At 37.2% G+C, this 18,925-nt stretch overlaps 1 protein-coding gene across 2 annotated transcripts in view; it reads left to right on the plus strand.

The window, feature by feature from the left end:
* The window catches only part of ESYT2 (extended synaptotagmin 2), a 79,518-nt gene that overhangs the window by 23,881 nt on the left and 36,712 nt on the right, over positions 1-18,925 (plus strand). For both annotated transcript variants that reach the window (XM_056483708.1, XM_056483709.1), the window contains exons 2-6: positions 6,540-6,581; positions 7,176-7,310; positions 9,104-9,180; positions 14,896-14,968; positions 15,799-15,888. In XM_056483708.1, coding sequence (XP_056339683.1) covers positions 6,540-6,581; positions 7,176-7,310; positions 9,104-9,180; positions 14,896-14,968; positions 15,799-15,888 — 417 coding nt within the window. The remainder of the gene's footprint in view (positions 1-6,539; positions 6,582-7,175; positions 7,311-9,103; positions 9,181-14,895; positions 14,969-15,798; positions 15,889-18,925) is intronic.

The raw sequence follows: 18,925 nt of genomic DNA on the forward strand, positions 1-18,925 counted from the left end.
TTAGTGTGTTTTGGTTTTTTGCCACACCACTGGCTTTAGGCTTAATAGTTAAGTAACTGCTTATGCTGTGCTTTCAGAAGGTTTTAGAGCACCTAATTTGGGCTTCTGTCCTGGATTTCCTTCTGTGGTATGGTCTCTCTATCCACTGATTATGCATGAAGAGACTATGAAAACTTACTGTGATACCCTTATACATTTTTACATTTCAACTAGACAAATGTACTTTTGATAGAGAGAAGGATTTTTATATGTAATTTTAGCTTTCCAAAATAAGCAGAAGGGATTGGTATCTAATAGAAGACATATTTGTGAAATAGCTGGAAAACTGCTCAAGAATACTTTGCTGCATTGTAACTATATCAAGAAACTTGATTATATTGTATGACCTGAAAGTGACTTGTATAGTTTCTTAAAGATTTACATCTGGAGCAACAAATAATCAGTGCAAATGGAAGGAACTAAGTTGAGTCATGCTGGCTCAGATAAGTATGATAATATGATAATACATTATTTTTAATGTAAAATATTCTGAGTTGGAAGTGACTCATCAGGATTGTTGAGTTCAACTCCTGGCCCCATGCAGGATACACCAAGAATCACACCATGTGCCTGAGAGCATATGAATTTTGGGGGGTTTTGTTTGGGGTTTTTTATTTGTTGCTGTTTGTTTGTTTTAATTTAAATTTAATCTGCTTCTATTGCATCCATTTCTTCCATTGCTGTAATACACAATTCATGAGGAAGTGATTGGTTTGTAGCAAATGAAGTTTTCGGTTTTTGGAATGCTCTGGTCAATACCTGTAGTTTTGTATTTTCAGTGTAGGTGCTCCGTTTTTTTGTTTGAGTTATGTAGATAATAATTAGGGGCTATGTGTTAATCATAATCATCAAATAAATGTTCAATTTAGCAAGGGTTGCTTGCTAAATTCCTTTAAGAAGGGAAAAAGCTTTCAAAGATATTTTTTAAAAGAAGAATGCAAGGGGATCAGTGAATTGTAACAGCTATTATGCAATTTATATTTTATAGTAGATTATTAGTACCTGTGACTTGTGCTGAGAGCAATTCAACATTACTTACAGAAGGGTGTTGTCATGTCTTTCCTTCTGAATTTCTTGTCGATGCTTGCTTTTAGTGACATTTATGTAGATAAGTGAAATTTCCTTTATCTGAATGAAGAATTAGGGCATTAATGTTTTTGTTTGCACTTTCAACCTCATTTCATGATATATGCTGATTGCTATTTGACTTTTCAAAATGTCCCACCAATCCTTAGTCCATGGTATTTGAGTGTAATAGTTATTATTCTGTGTCTAGCCATGTGTCCTTGGAAAGATGCAGATCATAGTCTGGCCAGAAAACTGAGTCAGTTTAGCCAATATGAAGAGTGTACGTAGAGAGTTTGAAAAATTAAATAATTGTGGGTAAGAAATGTTTCTACTGTTGTTCCTGTTACTGTAAGTGGTTTTCTTTTGTCCATTTTTTCTTTTATTGTCTTTCAGGACAGAATAAGGAACTGCATTCTTTGGGTTCTTTCTGCTGTTTTATTGATCATTACAAAAAACACTGTATCTGAATTGAGGTTTTGAAAGTGCAGGATCCGAAATAGAAAGTAAATGTGAAAGTTGTTTAGAGCTAAGCAAGAGCAGTTGTGTGAGAAAGCCAAGTAGTGTCTTTTTAATGTGCAGAAATGCATCTTTTGAGCACTTCCAAGTATTTTGCAAAATAGTGTTTAATAATAGAACTTTTCTGGAACATGTGATAGTATGATGTTTTTGGTGTTGAACATGGCCATTAGGGCATTTCTTGCAACAGTTCTCTCTTGTTATACTTTGAATAATAAATTACTACACAAAGTGGTTGAAATGACACTTGCCAAACCTGCATGAGCAATTTGCTAACAGAAGCCAAGAGGAAAATGCTTTTAGTTGTTAACTGTCTTAGTTAAAATCTTGACTTCTGTCTCTTTCTCTCATGCTTGTCAATAGACTTTTATACAAGAGTTAACAGATTTTGCCCATCAGTTAGTCTGATTCTTGCTTCTGGCCATAAAAATGTTTGTGCAGTTGCTTCAATGTTCTTGTGCTGGCTGGTCCAGCATGCTAACTTCCATCCCTCAGGCATTTGTCTCTGCATAAGACTGTATTTGAAGTCAAAAACTCTTAAAGCAGAACATAATTTTGTCACTAGTATTGCAGTCTCATATAGCAGGCATAAAATATATGGGATTAGTAGATGGATAAATATTTTATTCTTTGTTTTCAGACAACCTGGGTTTGAAGCATTTAAAGATTAAGCAAAGCCCAGCTTTTGATTCAAGGTTGGCTGGACTGAAAATTTCAGTCTTGAAAATGTAAAGTTCTGTGCTCTCTGTTTTGAGTGTCAGAATAGATGCCAAACTGAACTGTATTAAAATTGGAGTGAGCAAGCAGAAAAGCAAGAATGGAAAAGGGATGAGAAACAGAAATGGAAGATGTTGTATTACTTGTTGCCTATTATCACATGCAACTGCAGGAGTAAGCTAGTCTTACATAGTAGAGGAGCTGGCTTAGTGCCAACTCATATAACTGTAGGAACATGATAGGTGAGGCACACTAAAGGACAAATAATGATTAAATCTGTGGAAAAATTAAGAGTTTTGTCCTGTTAAGCAAGGTCTTAATAAAGACTGTCAATAAAACAATCAAAAATTAATAGATTATCATATATGGGTAGATTTGAGTATCTGTGGCCTCTTGTTTATTTCCCAACCTATCTCAAGTGTTTCTGCATAATTTGGGACTGGACATGAAGAGTCCTTGATAGATGCAAGAGAGATCCTTCCTCTTTTCCTCATTCCACAGAGGTGGAGTACTGGATATCAGCTGTGTGCATGGTGCAGGGAATGTGGCCTGTGCTGCCTTCAGAAGTTTGTACTCCGAATCTGGGAAGTTGGATCACCCCTTGGAGAAAGGTGAATTTCATCTGGGCTGAAGTTATATTTAGAGCAGGAAGCCTCTCTCAAGTCTAGTGTGTCTCTTCTGTTGAATGTCAACTGGATACTTGTACAGAAGACTAAAAATGAATTGTGAACATGACAACTGTTACATCTTGCATTACTCACAGCAGACAGGTTTGCTTTTGATATTTCCATTAATTTTCTTTTCCTTTCCTTGTCTCTGTGTTTAATTTGTTGTTTCTATTTATTTTCTTGCTGTTCACTGCAATGGCTGTAGAATCATATAATTTAGGAAAAGACCTCTAAGATCATCAAGTCCAACTATTAGTCTGACACTGCTAGATCCACCACTAAACTGTGTGCCTAAATGCCACAGCTGCAATGTTTTTTTTAAGACATCCAGCACTGGTGACTCTACCACTTCCTTAGAGAGCCTCTTCCAATGCTTAACAACTCTTTCCATTAAATTTTTTTTCTTATATCCCTTTGAAGCCTCCCTGGTGCAACTTGAGGCTATTTCCTCTTATCCTCTCTCTTTTTCACATGGGAGAAGAGAGGGACTCTCACCTGGCTACAGCTTCCTTTCATGTAATTGTAGGGAGCAATAAGGTCTCTTCTGAGTTTCCTTTTCTCCAGTCTAAACAACACCAGCTCCATCAAGTGCTCCAGCTAAGACTTGTGCTCCAGACCCTTTTCCAGCTCCACTGCCCTTCTCTGGACGTGCTCCAGCACCTCATTGTCCTTCTTGTACTGGGGGGTCCAAAACTGGCCTCAGGATTCCAGGTACAGCCCCACAAGCGGGGACAATCCCTGCCCTGGTTCTGCTGGCTACACCATTTCTGATACAGGCCATGATGCCTTTGGCTTTCTTGGCCACCTGGGCACACCTGGCTCATGTTCAGCAGCTGTCACCAGCACCCCCAGCTCCTTTCCCACAGGGCCACTTTCCAGCCACTCTTTCCCCAGCCTGTAGCACTGCCTGGGATTGTTGTGACCCAAATGCAGGACCCAGCACTTGGCCTTACTGAACCTCACACCACTGGCCTTGGTCCATCAGTCCAGCCTCTACAGACCCACCTGCCTTCCAGCACATAAACACTGCCACCCAGCTTGGTGTCACCTGCAACTTGACTGAGGTGTGCCATTGACGCCTTCATACAGGTCATTGATAACGACAGCAAACAGGAGTGTCTCCAACACTGAGCCCTGTGGAACCCACCTGTGACTGGCCAGTTACAGCCATGGATGTAACTCCATTCCCCACCACTCTCTGGGCCTGGCCACCCAGCCAGATTTTTACCCAGCTAATTGTTTGCAGGTCCAAGCCATGAGCGGCCAGTTTCTGCTGTGTGAGAAAATGTCAAAGGCTTCAGTGAAGTCCAGGTGAACACAGGGACAGCCTTTCCCTTGTCTATTAAGTGGATCACACTGTCAGCTCCATGACCTTTGCTGTCACCAAGGTCAGAGTGACAGCCCTGTAGTTCCCCAGGCCATTGTGGATGGGGTTACATTTGCTGCCGTCCAGTCACCTGGGACCTTCCCACTTAGCCAGGACTGCTGGTAAACGATGAGGAAGTGGCTCTGTGAGCACTTCTGCCAGCTGCCCCAGGACCATTGGGTGGATCCCTTCCAGCCACAGACACTTGTGCTTGTCTAGGTGGTGTAGCAGGTTGCTGACCATTTCCTCTTGGATTACCTCTGTTCTTTGTAGAACAGAACAGCTCTGCAGCTCTCACCCGGTGAAACTGAGCATCACTGATTGCTCTTCTAAGCAAATCAGAATGAAACATGTTGCTCCAACTTCATGCACAAGTCATTAACTGAGAATTGACACTTTTTCTGTTTGCAGATTCAGAAGACAAATATTTTAAAGGAAAGATCAGAATGTTATTTATTAGTGTTGGGGTTAAGTGTTCATTCTTTCTATTCCTTAAACTTTTGACCATTGGGAGCAACTTGAGAATCCTGCAAGACAAAAACTGAATGTAAGCTGTTGTAACTGCTTGTGTTGCAAAATTAAAAAACAAATGATGTATTTTTTGTTTTAAAAAAGTGGACACCACCCCCAACCTTCCAAGTACAGAGTACTGACATTCTACCCTCCATAATTTTTTAGGAAATTAATTGTAAATGAATAAAATAGCATTACTCCCAAACTTTTCTGTCTATTATTAATAATTCTATTATTTAAGTTATTTAGTACAATAAATGATGTTGGATGTTTTTTCTTACTGTCAGATCATTGGACATTTTTGCATCACTTATAATGCTTTTGAGAGATGTGTTATACTTGGAAAATATGCTGAGAGCCTTTCTTGACAGTGTAAGAAAGCAGCATTTGTAATTCTTCAAGAATTTATAGAAATATAGGGTTTACCTTTGTTATTGACCTGGGATTGTTGAAAAACAGACTGGAGAGATTACTGTGACACTGTTGATTATGCTGCTGGGGAGCAGCATAGTAAAAGCTGTATAGGAAAAATTTTGGGGTTTAGATGAGATTAGGGACTGCTCTGAGGGTGGATTGAGTATATGAAGAATATGTTAGTGCTGCTTGTTAATGCAAGAAGTGAATAAAAACTGGAAAAAGTAATTAACAGGGCTTGCTTTCCGATTCATCTTGTTGAAAATACAGTTTGAGTGGGTCTTTCACTGACTGCTCACATCTGGGATATGCATAATAAAAATAACTGCTGTTGAAGCCAGTGGCACAATCTGTTATGCTATGAAGAGATTAAGACTCTGCAATTTGGTTAAGTAGAGACATTGCTTCACGAAAGTCACTATATGTAGGTCATGGTTTTTTAGCATGTTCAAAGGCTCTTTGTTTGGGAAGTGTGGTCTGTATCTTGTTCTAGAGCCTGGGAGTTTCTAAAGAAATTCTTGTTAGCTCTATTTCTTCAGGGCTTTATTTTTGTTCGGTGGTGACTTTTGGTTGGGGTTTTTTTTTGTGTGCGTGTGTTTGTAAAAGGTAAAGCTACCAACTGTGCTCTCCTTCTTTAGCTGGAAAACTCTGTCTGTTCTTCCAGCATTTAATTGATGTTTTCCTATTCCCTTGGGTACTTTCTGCTCCATGTGTAAACTGTCACGCTGTCTCTGATTGGTTTCTGCAGTTGTTTAAGAAAAGAAATAACTAGAAATGTATTTCAAAGAGCTTTTGGCCAAATTTAAATCCATATTCCTGAGCTTCAGCTTCACTGATTAAGTATTTATAGCCATGATTTATTGACATTGGAAAAGCTTGGGCATGAATGAAGGGAAGTAGAAATGCAGTGGGGACTCTGGCAGTTGTGTGTGTCATGTTAATATTGGTTGACACTGGCTGTGTTGGGTGTGCTTGTTTTTTAATTTGTCCATGGTGTTACAGCAATACTTTATTCCAGGTGCTACTATTAGGAATAAATCCAAGCATACATTTATGTAGTTCAGAAATGGGTTTGTATTTTGATTCTCTTGTCAAGAGTTTTAACTGCTCAATATGTTGCCCACTGTCTAGGGAGATCCCTAAGCTTTCTGGTATTATAAATGACTGGACAAAATTAACTAAAAAGTGTTTTGTATTTGTATTAATTTTTTGTTTTGTGTTTATTTTGGTTTTTTTAGGTGCATTTTCCAGACACAGAGAGAGCAGAATGGCTCAACAAGGTAAGGAGAAGCATTGCTCTCAGATGGGAAGGGGCAGGAGGGAAAGCTGACATTAAAATAAAAGGTGAGGTAAGAATCTGAGAACAGAGTAGTCTTAATGTTATTCTTTATACGCTTGGTTGTTGATCCAGTTGGTCATAAGAAAGATTAAATTTAGTTTCATGGTGCTGAAATTATGAGTTTTACAAATGATTTAAAGTGGCATTATAGTAATGACAGCTATAATTGTGTGGAAGTCATAGCAGCTGTAAACAAAATCTTTAATTTTCTACTTGTCTGGGATACTTTCCAGTTACTGTACGTTCCTGACCGACAATCTAAAAATAAATGAAATTTGCAGTTTTGATTTGTGTGTGTGATAATCTAAGATATAAATCTATGTAGTTTACTTTTTAAAAAATATCTTTTATTCAAAGAATGTAGAAAAACATGAGTTAATTGGAAAATAGTAAGAAAAAAAAAGCAATATAGAATTTAGTTTTTCAGATAAAAATTCAGATGCAGTGAAATACTGTTTGTTTTTTTTTTTTACATTTATAACTTATTCATGTATTCAAGAACTGTACTTCCATGCAGATTTTTTTTTCTCCTTAGACTGTAAAACAGATGTGGCCTTTTATTTGTCAATTCATTGAGAAACTCTTCAGAGAAACCATAGAACCAGCAGTAAGAGGAGCAAACAATCACCTCAGTACCTTCAGTTTTACAAAGATTGATATTGGTCATCAGGTCAGTGTCTGCTGAAGTTTTTTAAGAGACTCTGTTTTACATAACATTTTCATATAGCCTGTTCAAATCTACCCAGAAATATTTCTCTGTGACACTTGGTCATAAGCCTGATTCTGATTTCTGTTGTAATATTAAAATAAAAATGTGTGGGATTTTAGCAGGGCCTTTATTGCATTTCCTGGGATCTATGCTTCAGAAACTTGACTGAGAATTTGGAGGTGACTCAGTGTAGTAATGCCTGGTCATGTGAAGAGCTCACAGCAATGTGATTTTAATATTGTTCATGCAATGCTTTACCTTAAGTGGGCAGGGACCATTTGCCTTTTGCCAGATGATCCAAGTGCAGTTTTCTTGTAACAGATGCTCTTCTGATCATGTTATGTGTGGGGTCAATGACAAGGCTGCTGGCTTGGCTTTTCAAGGACAGCACATAACACAGTATCAAGGGGCACACAGATGTTTGTCTGCTGTTCTATCCCATGAAAGAAGGAGTCTCATGCCTGCAGGAGAGCCTGTTTGACCAGTGCAAGCTGAGAATGATTCCCTCTGCTTGCAGCAAGTTCAGCACTACTTAATTGTCCCTGCATTAACCAGAACTTTACTGCTTTGAGATGCAGTTTAACAGCTTTTGTTTGAAGTTGTCTTTCGTGTTTCTATTGCTTGTCATAAATGAAATTTCAAGTAAGGATTTAAAAATAAACACCCCCACATACCCTCAAATGTTAGAAAACCTGAAATTAATTTTCAGGTGTGATAGAGGGAAATTGTTTTTCCTCTCTTTGGTACTCTATTTCATGTAGGTTACAGTTCATTGTGCTTTACTGCACCTTTTGTGTGTTTGGTTTATTATTTTTTTAAATTGTAAATTTTTTTACACAGGTCCTCTGTCCTGCCCTAGATATATTTTTATTACAGACTAGCATTCATTTTAAGCTATACTAATTTTAAGTAGGTTTTAGATTAGCTCCCAGACCTCTGTATGGTTCTGCAGCTGGATTGGGTAACCTTGGACATGACAAACAGCTATTGATACTTTATATTGCAGCCTTGATTGAGTTGATTGAACTGCACAGCCCCAAAACAACAGTGAGATTTTGATTTACATAAATTATCAAAAAGGTGTAAATAGAAATATGAATATTTTTCAAGAAAGGAAAAACTCAAAAGTGATGCTGTTAGTCATCCTCTCCTGCCTAGTGTTTGATGAATGTTTGAAGCTTGTGTGTGTGATTGATATGTGTTAATTCTGTATGAGGATGGGAGAGAGGGGAGAGTGTGAACACAATGATTTAGAGAGACAGCACAGAGTGGTTGACACAACTTTTTATGGGAATTACAGATTTTTTTCCATCTATTCTCACTGAATTTCACTTAAGGCACCTGTCTTTTTGTGAACTAAATTTAGCTTGTTTTTGTAGTTACACAGAAAAGAATGCTCTGGGAGAATTAGACATACATCTCTACAGAGAAATCAGATGTTTATGCAGGGGAGAGGGAAAGCTTGATTATTAAATATTATGTAAATCTTGAAGTTTAGTGGTCTATACCAAAGGTAGTTGCTGGATGGATTATAGGTAATTGGATCCCAGAAGGGCAATTCTTGAATAACCTTTCTGGCAAATTTTGAAACAAGAATTTGAACTAAATTGATAGCCTTACTGCACACCTTTCAATGTTTATAGTAGGTGCTTAACTTCAGGCATGAATATGCCTATATTCACCCTTATTTCAAAGTTAAGAGTTTAATGTACTTCTGTAGAAGAATCCAACTTTTGCTTGCTTCGTTGTTCCAGCCTCTGAGGATAAATGGTGTGAAAGTGTACACTGAAAATGTGGACAAAAGGCAGATCATTTTGGATCTTCAGATCAGGTAAACTTTATTACTGTACTACAATGAGGTCCATGCTTTATAATCTGCCCATTGTTTGATTTGGCAGTTACCTTGGCCTAAAAGGAGAATTGCTTCATTATGCAATATAATTAATTCTAATTGTGTATGAATGGAGGAAGAAACTGCATGCTGTAAATAGCATTTATCTGGGGGGAATGGAATATCAGCTCTGTGTGGTTTCATCATTAAAGTCATGTTTGTTAACTAAAAAATACTTTCCAAAGATAAAGCACTATCTTTGACTTTTTTCCTTAGTGTATTAATACTTTTCCATTAAATGTAGTCTGAAATCTAAGATGTAAGATTCTTTTGGTTTTTTACTTTTCTCAGTTACTTATATTTTTTAATTAACATAGTATTATTAAGAAAACGTTATAGCTACAGAAGAATTTGTGTTTATTTTGCCAGAGTAAATCTGTGCATTATAAAATGCCAGAATGACTATGCTCCAATGCTTCAGGTGTCTTTGCTATTTCATCATGACCCCTTTTATATAGGTTTCTCAGTAGGTCTACCCTATATTTACCTAAGTCATTCTCAATACAATCTGCAGTTGTAGAGTTTTTTGAAAGTTCAGTGAGTGAACCCAGCAATGCTTTTATAATTGACTATCATAGGTCTGTGTTACTGTGGCTACATTTGCCTGTTTGTAAGTTATGGAAAAGGCCAAATTTGTCAGACATTGACAGTCCAGCAAAGAGCAGCCTCTTGTATTCCCCACTCCTTCCCTGGCAGTAGCCAGGAGGGTCATCAGGCATCTCAGCTTCAGAGGCACTTCCAAAATTTGAAATGGTTATTCTTAATTGAATTATTTGTCTAAAGCTCAGGCATGCTGAAGTCTTTGCTGCTCTGGCAGAACTGGGCAGGCCCCAGAGTGATAAGAGAAAAGGCTGCTGTCTCCTTCCCTGGATTCCAGGTGAGGGCTTCATCTGTGAACAGAGCCCAGCCTTATTTTTGAATCACTTTAGTTCTGTAGGAAAAAGACAGCTATCCAAACCAGGGATTGGTGTTGCTGGACAAAATACAGCAGGTTTGACTCTTGAGAGCTTACTTCACTGGATGAAAGTGTTAGCCTTAATGGAGCAACTTCCTTGAGTTTTCTCTTGAGTTCTCTCTTTGTTACCACTTTTGGTAGCAGCTGGGAGAGCAGCCTCACCTCTTCAGAGATAAGCACTCAGGAAAACAATCTTGTCTGACTGAACAGCCCAGAGAAATTGTTTTTGAGAAGCTGTTTCTGTTCCAAGACCACTTCTTCCCTTTAAGGCAGAACTATTCCCAAGAAGACAGAGTAAATCTAGTATTTGATTATTTTTTTTTTAAATTTCTGCTCATCTCATGAGGTAGATAAAAGGCCAATAGGTTTGTAGAAAAATTTCAGGAGTAATGCCCTGTTACATAGACCTGAAGGAAATCTTTACCCATATGTCTCATTGCATTATCTTGCAGTCTACTTAGAGAAGTGGTAGACAGTTGCAATAGAATCCAGTCTAAAAGGCTGAAATAAATTTCTTGAAGTGGTTTCAATAACAATGATAGTGCAGCTGAGTACCTGTTGAACCCAACAGCCTACAGTCCTACTGCCAGTAGCACTGGCTTCCAGAAAGAAAATGGAAGCAAGAGCTCTGGACTGACTATCACAGCTTCTAGGAATCAAAGCTTAGACAAAACCATCAACAAAGGAAGTCTTGTTTAATATTTAAGACTTGTCATTGGCACCTCATTCAGAACGGGCTCTTTTTCAAAGACTTTTAGTATGCAAGTTTAAGACAGCCCCCCTGTCCCCCTGTGCCAGTTGTTACTGTTTGATGTTGTTTGCTTTTAAGTAGTTTGATTTTTATATCCTCTGGGATTCTTATCACTAGGATTGTCTCAGTCGTAACAGGAAGAATAAGTGTCTCTTGGTACATTTAGATACAGAGTTAAATACAGATACCAACCCTCAATTATGTCTTATATTGTAGTTTTACAAGATTATAAAGAACAGTCTCACTGCTGGAGAAAAGTCCATCCTTTGGAGTATTTATCCCTGTACATTTTAATCTCCAGTTAAATTAGTTTGTTATAATTTTAATTTATTTCTAAGTTTAAAGTTAGGAGCTTTCTATAAACCCTTCATATTCTGTAAATACAATGTAGAAGGACGTCTCAAACAACCTCTCTAAGCATTCAAAAGAATAGTTGTAGGAAGCCAAGCCCTGTGGGGTGTGTGGTGAGGGAAGGAAGGAAAGATTTTATTTAAATATTTTTTCAGTTTAAAGTACATTAATTCTTTTAAGAATCCCCTTTTATCCTTCAGTTTCACTGTTGTGGCTTCTTTTAGCCCTTTCTACTGTCAGTTGTTTGTGGTGGGGTGTGTTCATTTGCTTTGGACCTTCCATAGTGCATTTAAGTAGTTTCAATGTGTCTCCAAAACTCTAGAGCATTTTTTTGCATCATCCTTGAGGGTTTTGTTTTTGTTTTTTTTGTCTGCTTTTAATTTTAATTGCAAAAGGAGTGTGTTTTAGTTTAGTTTCTATTGTTTCTGCAAGGATGTTGAGTGCATTGTGATCATTGCTTCAGGCTATTTTTCAGAACTCTTTGGAACAGGTTTTCTGCATCACTCAGGATTCAATTAAGAATTTCACTCTAAGTAGCTTGTAGAGCTAATCCACAAAGCACTCACTGGAGAATGTATTTGAAGTTTGAGTTTGAGGACCATATTTGTGAAGGGAATGCTTTGCCTTTCTCTTACTGTGAGATTATGTTAAAAAATATCAAAACTCATTACAGTTTAGAAATCTAGTTCTTGATGACAAATATGAGCAAGAGAAAAATTTCAACCAATTGAGCAAATGAAGATAAAATCTAAATAGATTGTTACTAAAAAGAAATCTTACTTTCGATAAAGTGCATGAATGTAGTAAATACTTAAGTAAAGATTATGGATCAACAGAAAACAAGATAAACTCAGTCAATTTAAATGTAAACTGTAGCAAAGAAAGCAAAAAAGATTGAGAGATTGAAGAAGTGGTTGTTAATAGCCTCAGTTTTTTCAGCTTCTCATGGCACAAAAAAATTGATGCACTGAAAGAGTTTTAGGCTGCAGATTGAAACACATGGCAGATTTTTTCAAACATGGAATACTTGAATGGGGAGACTCAGTACATGATACTGACAGAAGACTGTTGTAAAAACAGGGCCAAAAGACTTTCTGAAAACAATTAAGGTAGTCCAGTATACAGAACCACATATCACTGTAATACAGGAAATATTTTTGCCATAACCTTTTATTTTTTCTTCTTTTTCTTCTGGGTATCTTCCATGGGTTACAATGGCCACATGCAGTACATTGCGCTTCTCTTTTGATTCTGTACAGCTACTGTTAATATTATGAGAGTGTCCTCATTAATCTGTAATCTATCTCAAGTGTTCTGTACCCTAAAGGGATCATAAATATTTCTGGATATTATGATCTGAATGTATAGAATTTGCTTGCTAAATGAGCTTTCAAGTTTTATGGGATATTACTGTGGAATTGTGTAGCCATTGACTCTTAATGGACCCAGCCAAATATCTTAGGGGATAAAACCATATATTTAGCTTTATTATAAAGTTAAATGTTGTTGACTTAGTCCCCTCAAATGCAGTTTGTTACTATTTTTATTTCAGTTTGTCATCGTGTTGTTATGGATTTTCAAACAAGCATGTTGCTTCCCAGTCTTCATAACACAAATAGTTCTGATGCTGCAGAGTGCAGAGATTGAGGTTTCAGTTGCAGGTTTTAATTGACCTTGCTTCTCTATGTCATGTTGTTATGCAATTACATATATATATATGGGAGTGTATTTATATATATCTCTACTATCTCTATATATAGTTAGATAGGTTAAAAATAGAAATTACATAGTTTTAAATTGTGTATTTAAAGTTACATACCTATTTTTAAACTGTACAGTCATACTACATTCTTTCCAGGGAAAGCAACTGTCACCTTCTTTTGACATAGACCCCATCATGTTGTTGTCTTCCAGTTCCCCAGTGGCCATTGAACAAAAAAGATTCTGCATAGTGTTATCTTTTGAATAGTCAAAAATAAATTCCAGTGATGGATGTTTACAAGAAATTCTTGGTGCTATTGTTTATTTCTGTTTAAGGGATTGATAAGATTTGCATTTGTTGAAATCCCAAAGACAGCACCACCACACAAAAAGCAGGGGAGGATGCAAATGATTTGGGTAATGGATATGTGGAATGCAGCAGCTCTCACCCTTTTTTTTATTTTGGTAGTACTTTATGGCCATCAGGCTCAGGGGGAGGGAACAGCAATCCTGCTGTTCTCTTCTTGCTGTAAGAGTGATATATTTTATATTGACTTGAGCCTAGAATGGCCAGTGAAGAGAGCAATTCCATTTTGTTCACAATTCCCTAAGCATTTTTGTAATAATATTGCTTCATGCTCCCAAACACAGCTAACAGTGTTTCACTGTACAGGCCAGTTCTGAGGAACTAATGTGCAGAAAGCTGGGCTCTGCTGCAGAATCTGGAACAGGATGCCCTGCAGAGGAAAATATTTCATCCTCACTTCTGCAGTATCTGGCTTTAATCTGGCTCATCTCAATCCCGCTTAGTTCCTTCTTCCATTTTCTTTACCTGGGCAGTCTGTTCAGAAAGCTCTTCAGATTTCATTTGTCCTTCTGTTACAGCCTCTATCTTCTTAGCTGGTGTCCTCATCCAGCTCATCTCTCCCCACCTGCAGCATGGTATCCAACCTGTTGGGTTTTGCTTTTAGCGCTCATTCTGGCCAATTCTGTGCTAAACTAGTCTCATGTTTTCTTCCTGAATTCCTTGTTGAGTCTCAAAATTAGTTTTCAGAATCAGTGTTTCTCACAGCAGTACCAACTCTGCTGGTACATGCTTGACCTGCATGAAGCTTCAGGGAAAGCAGCTAAAAATCCAAGCTTGAGTTGTGTGTAAATGATCTTGTAGCCTTGAAGCATGGGCAAAATAGATGGGACTTCTTTTTACCAACTTCACCAAATCTGAAATACAGGGCAGCATCTGGAAAATTTCAATCACTTGACCTTGCATCCCCAAATTTGTGATGCAAGAACTGTTCAGGGAAAAACTTGCATAGTTTTTAATATGTTCTCTAATTTACTTCCTGCCTTCTCTCCCTTCAGAAAGGGCTCAACTGTTTTTGGGTTAAAACTTGTTCAGAAGATCATTCAGCTCAGCATGCCCTGCTTATTGAAATTCTAAATATGATTGGCTTTGCAAGTCTATGAATATTTCAGACAAGTTTCATTTTTAGCATAACCACCAGCTCTGTCTAGTGCTTCTCATTATTATGTTAGATGAGAGTGGATTTGGATACATTTAGAATCAATGAGATCTGTGGAGAGCTTTCCTGAACTGGAGTATGAATTCTGTGTCCATTATTTCCCAAAAGTAGGCCTCTTGCTTGTTTCCTATTTTGCATCCTTCTGGAGGTGGTAACAAACCTAGGTATTAATTTGAGTGATTTTGATGACAGTGATGATGTTTTGAAGGGGATATTTTAGCAAACTGGCATTTTTTGTATGTTTTAATATTTCAGCAGACAATTTTTTTGCATACACTGACAGACAAAATAGGTTGTAATGACAGTGCAAAACAGAACAGTTTATTGCAATGTAATCAAAAAAAGTGAAATGTATACTTTATTTTTTGGTTTAGTTTTGTTGGAAACTGTGAAATTGATTTGGAGATCAAGAGATACTTCTGCAGAGCTGGCGTGAAAAGTATACAGGTGAAATTCAGCTTTTTTCTTTTGATTTTCATTTCATTAAATCACTATTTTCTGACAAAATAGCTATAAGAAAGCAACATTAATTCTGTAGTTTTGTAGCTTGCTATTTTTTTCTCATTTGAATAGTATTGATACTGCATTAGAACTTCAATAACATGACTTAACAAAAGAAAAAAAAATCCTCTAAGATGTAGAACAAATATATAACATTAAATACAGAAAAAGCTGGAGATAATTTCACATCAAGCCGATGTGATGTGTCGTGTTCAAGTGATGTGTCAGTTTATAAAGGCACCATGGAGCTTAAAATTTTATTTCAAATATATAAGGGTCAGATAGGATTACTGGTTTAGATGCAATTACTATTAGTAGCCTTGCCTTCTGATATTGTTTCTGAGATTTCCTTAATTTTCTGGTAACAGATCTCTCCCTAAGGTGCAGAATTAGCTCTTTTGCATGTGTGTCTTGACACACTTATAAGCATTTACCTGCTTTTGCTCCAGTACCTGGGGATGCCACTGTGCTTCTTGTGTCACATTTGTTTATGTGGAGCTGTAGAAATAATCTACTTCACACTTCTAAAAAATTACCACCAACAGGACACTGCATGGTACAGATGAATGTAATGTATTTTTAAGCACAACTTCTACGTGTTTGTATTAATTTTTGGGGGTTTGGATGACATATAAACAAAGACTTTTTATATATATAAAATTCTTCCATAAACAAGAACTTAATGAATTAGAAGTGTGAGCATTGCCAGCAAATAAATTTTATTTAAAACTTGACTAAATTCAGTTTCATTGTCTTTTTTTCTTCCTCTTTCACAGATCCATGGCACCATGAGAGTTATCCTGGAACCACTAATTGGAGACATGCCCCTAATTGGAGCACTTTCCCTTTTTTTCCTTAGGAAACCTGTAAGTACTTCTATCTCCCTTTCCACTTTTTTTTGAGTGTTGATTATGGTAATTAGAAAATTATGGAATAAGAATTAAGCAGCAAAAGGAAAGAGTTTGGGAAATCACTGCTGTTTGGTTGAACTTTGACAGATAAGCACTGGAAAAAATTTATGAATGCTAGCAGGAACCAAGATGGATAATAATTACCTTGGAATTTGGAAGTGTGTTTTGTCAAAGCTGTCAAGGTTTTCTTACAAGTCTTCTGGGTAAGGAAAGATCAATAGATACCATCTAGATTGGTTGTAAAAAAACTTTCGTTGCTGTTCTCAAGATAAGTAAGTAAGTAAGCACGATCTGACTTAAAATTTCACAAAATCTGTGCAGGATTGTTAAGGAAACCCCAGTGCTGGTGTTAGCACAAATTAAAATTAGAGTGGGAAATTACCCACCTACTGTGTAGTTTTTGTGCTAGTTAGCAAGTGGGCGATTTCCACTACACCTACCAGTGACCCAAGTGTGAGGGTGGACGAAGCAATAGTGAGGTGGAATTGGAATTCAAAATGATCATGATAACAGCAAAAGTGGAAAGCAGAGAGAAGGTTACAGAATTCAGCTGGAAGATATGCTAGGCCAAAGTGCATGTTTGGGCAGGAATAATAGTGAAACAAAGGTGAGCCTATAAGGTCTTGCTGGTATGAAAAGGATACAGCCAAACTGGCATGTGTTAACAAGAGGACAGCCCTCAAATGCTTTCAGTTTTAGGCACAGGAGTTCAACAAAAACTTTTTTAATAAAAGTATAAAGGATAACATGATGCACATTGCACTTGGCTGGTGGAAAATTCTTTGATGTTGTGTATGTGTGTGAGGCAGTTTTAGCAATTTGAAGTTTGGTACTGCTTTTAAGTATCCATAAGAGCTTGACAGAAAATGTGAACAAAGTGGAAATTCTTATGTTCCACAGACTTCTTTCAAGAAATTAATTGTTTCCATCTCTCACTTGAATTTGTTCATGCAAAACTGATAAAACATTGTTGCTCTTATTTGGAAATAGTTGGGGAAGTACATTGGGATGAACCAAACTTGGATTTCCACAGATTTCTTTGAAGTGAGCCTAAACACTAGATGTCTGCTTAAGTTTCACCTAATTTTTAATCTCTAGCTGAGCAGTGAGTGTAGGACAACTGTTAATCTTCATGTTTATCCTAACAAAGTAAGCATGGCCCTGAAAAGGATTGAGTGTTGTCTTATGCTGGTTTGCACTATGTAATTATTAGCATACTCTGATATCATTTTGCTATTTAATCCTGTCCTAAACAATTTCCATACTCAGTACAGTCCCCAGCTCATTCCAGAGACCATCCAATAAACAAGTTAAATGCAAAAATTCTGGTTTAGAGGAGCAGGGAGAAAAGTGTAGCTGTGTGGACTTGTCACAAAGGCAATGCCTTTTTCTTTCTCTACAGTAATAATGTTTCTCCATTGTCTAGATGTGGTTTGTGTTGTGTCTCTCAGTTATGTTTTGCACAGTCCTTCTGTAGAAGCCATTCTGACACTCTGTGCTGGAACCATGACCTGACCCAGTATGTCTGGATTGCCCTGGGGTACCTCCTGCAGATGCTTCTGTTTGGTGCCTTCTAGGGGAGAGGTTGGAAAGCTGGCAGTGGTAGGGAGAGGTCAGCAGCAGGAATCCTTAAAAGTAGTTCCTGGCACTGCTCTGCTTCCCAGGTATCCAAACCTTCCACTTCTGCTACTCCCAGAGACTTCTCCTGTAGATTTTAACTCTTGTACCTGTGCCCACTCTTTTCTAGGTGCAATGCATCTGCAAAGTGCTTAACTAGGACAACTTGCACCTGAGAGAAGAAACTAAAAACATACCAAGTGAAACACCCCTCACTGGGGTCAGTTTCTGAACTTTGGGAAATACTTTATCCATAGTAATTTTGTCTTTTGTCCTACCCCTGACATTTTATTAGTGGGACAAAAATAGGATGGGAAGTAGAATGGAGTATCAGCTTGGACTAAAAAGAGTGAAGCCCTCCCCAGAAGTATTCAGTTACAAAAATGTTAAGTGTTTTTCACCCTCCTTTCATTTAAAAACTTACATAGTGGTCAAGGCTTGAGCAAACCTAAGGGTGAATGGTTCACAGAATAATCTAACATGACTCATAACTTTGACAGTTATGCATGGCTGTTCAGCTTTTTCTGAGCAGACTTCTCTTCCCACTACATTGTGTTTTTTCAGTGTTTATTTTTCTAACTTCTGTAGAAAAATGTAAAATAATGCTTATTATAGCAAGAACCAAATTCTGTTCTCTTACTAGAGAGCAGGTGGCTGCAGCCAAAGAGAGCTTTTCTTAAATATTTTAGTTAGAAGAGAAGAGGAATTAGCTGGCAGCTAGCATTAGATTTTGTTCTCATATTTTCCAGTCTAAAGTAACTGGCAACAATTCCTCTTGCTCTGTATCATCTGTTTGCTGGACTTAATGACTATATAAGGCAACATGGCCTATGAGTTTACCAGTCTCATATTTCTGAGTAATACATAAAGTTTTTGATCTTTCAAGAGTTCTTCCATTTTATGAAACCTTGTATATACTGCATTTTGTTGTTGTTATTGTGAAAAAGGTCATTAAAGTTCATCAGCTTATAAAAGAAGTCCAAAGAAGTAGAACATTTCAAGGGAGGGAAATATGTGCATGCTAATGTTTGAAGTAGTCTGAGTGTCAGTGCTAAAGAGAAGGTAGCACTGGATTAACAGTCAGGATTTGTGAGGTTCTTTGCATATTTCTTACTATATTAATGTTATGTATATTTACCAGATAGTCAGTTCTCAAAGTTTTAGTTACTGTTTTACTTTAAGCACAAATCAGTGCATAGTTTTGATTTGTGGCTCAGTTATAGAAGTTTATAGGGCTTATAGCTGTACTGTAAATGAGTAATTTTCAAAAGCTTGTTCAGTGGCATACTCAGAATTGAGGGTGTGTCCTAACCCAACCGTTTTCTCTTAATAAAAGCCAAAACCCTCCCAATAAGACAAACACATTAAAATACTA

This window comes from Oenanthe melanoleuca, chromosome 2 (genome assembly GCF_029582105.1).
Source record: "Oenanthe melanoleuca isolate GR-GAL-2019-014 chromosome 2, OMel1.0, whole genome shotgun sequence".
In the NCBI taxonomy this organism is placed as follows: Eukaryota; Metazoa; Chordata; class Aves; order Passeriformes; family Muscicapidae; genus Oenanthe; species Oenanthe melanoleuca.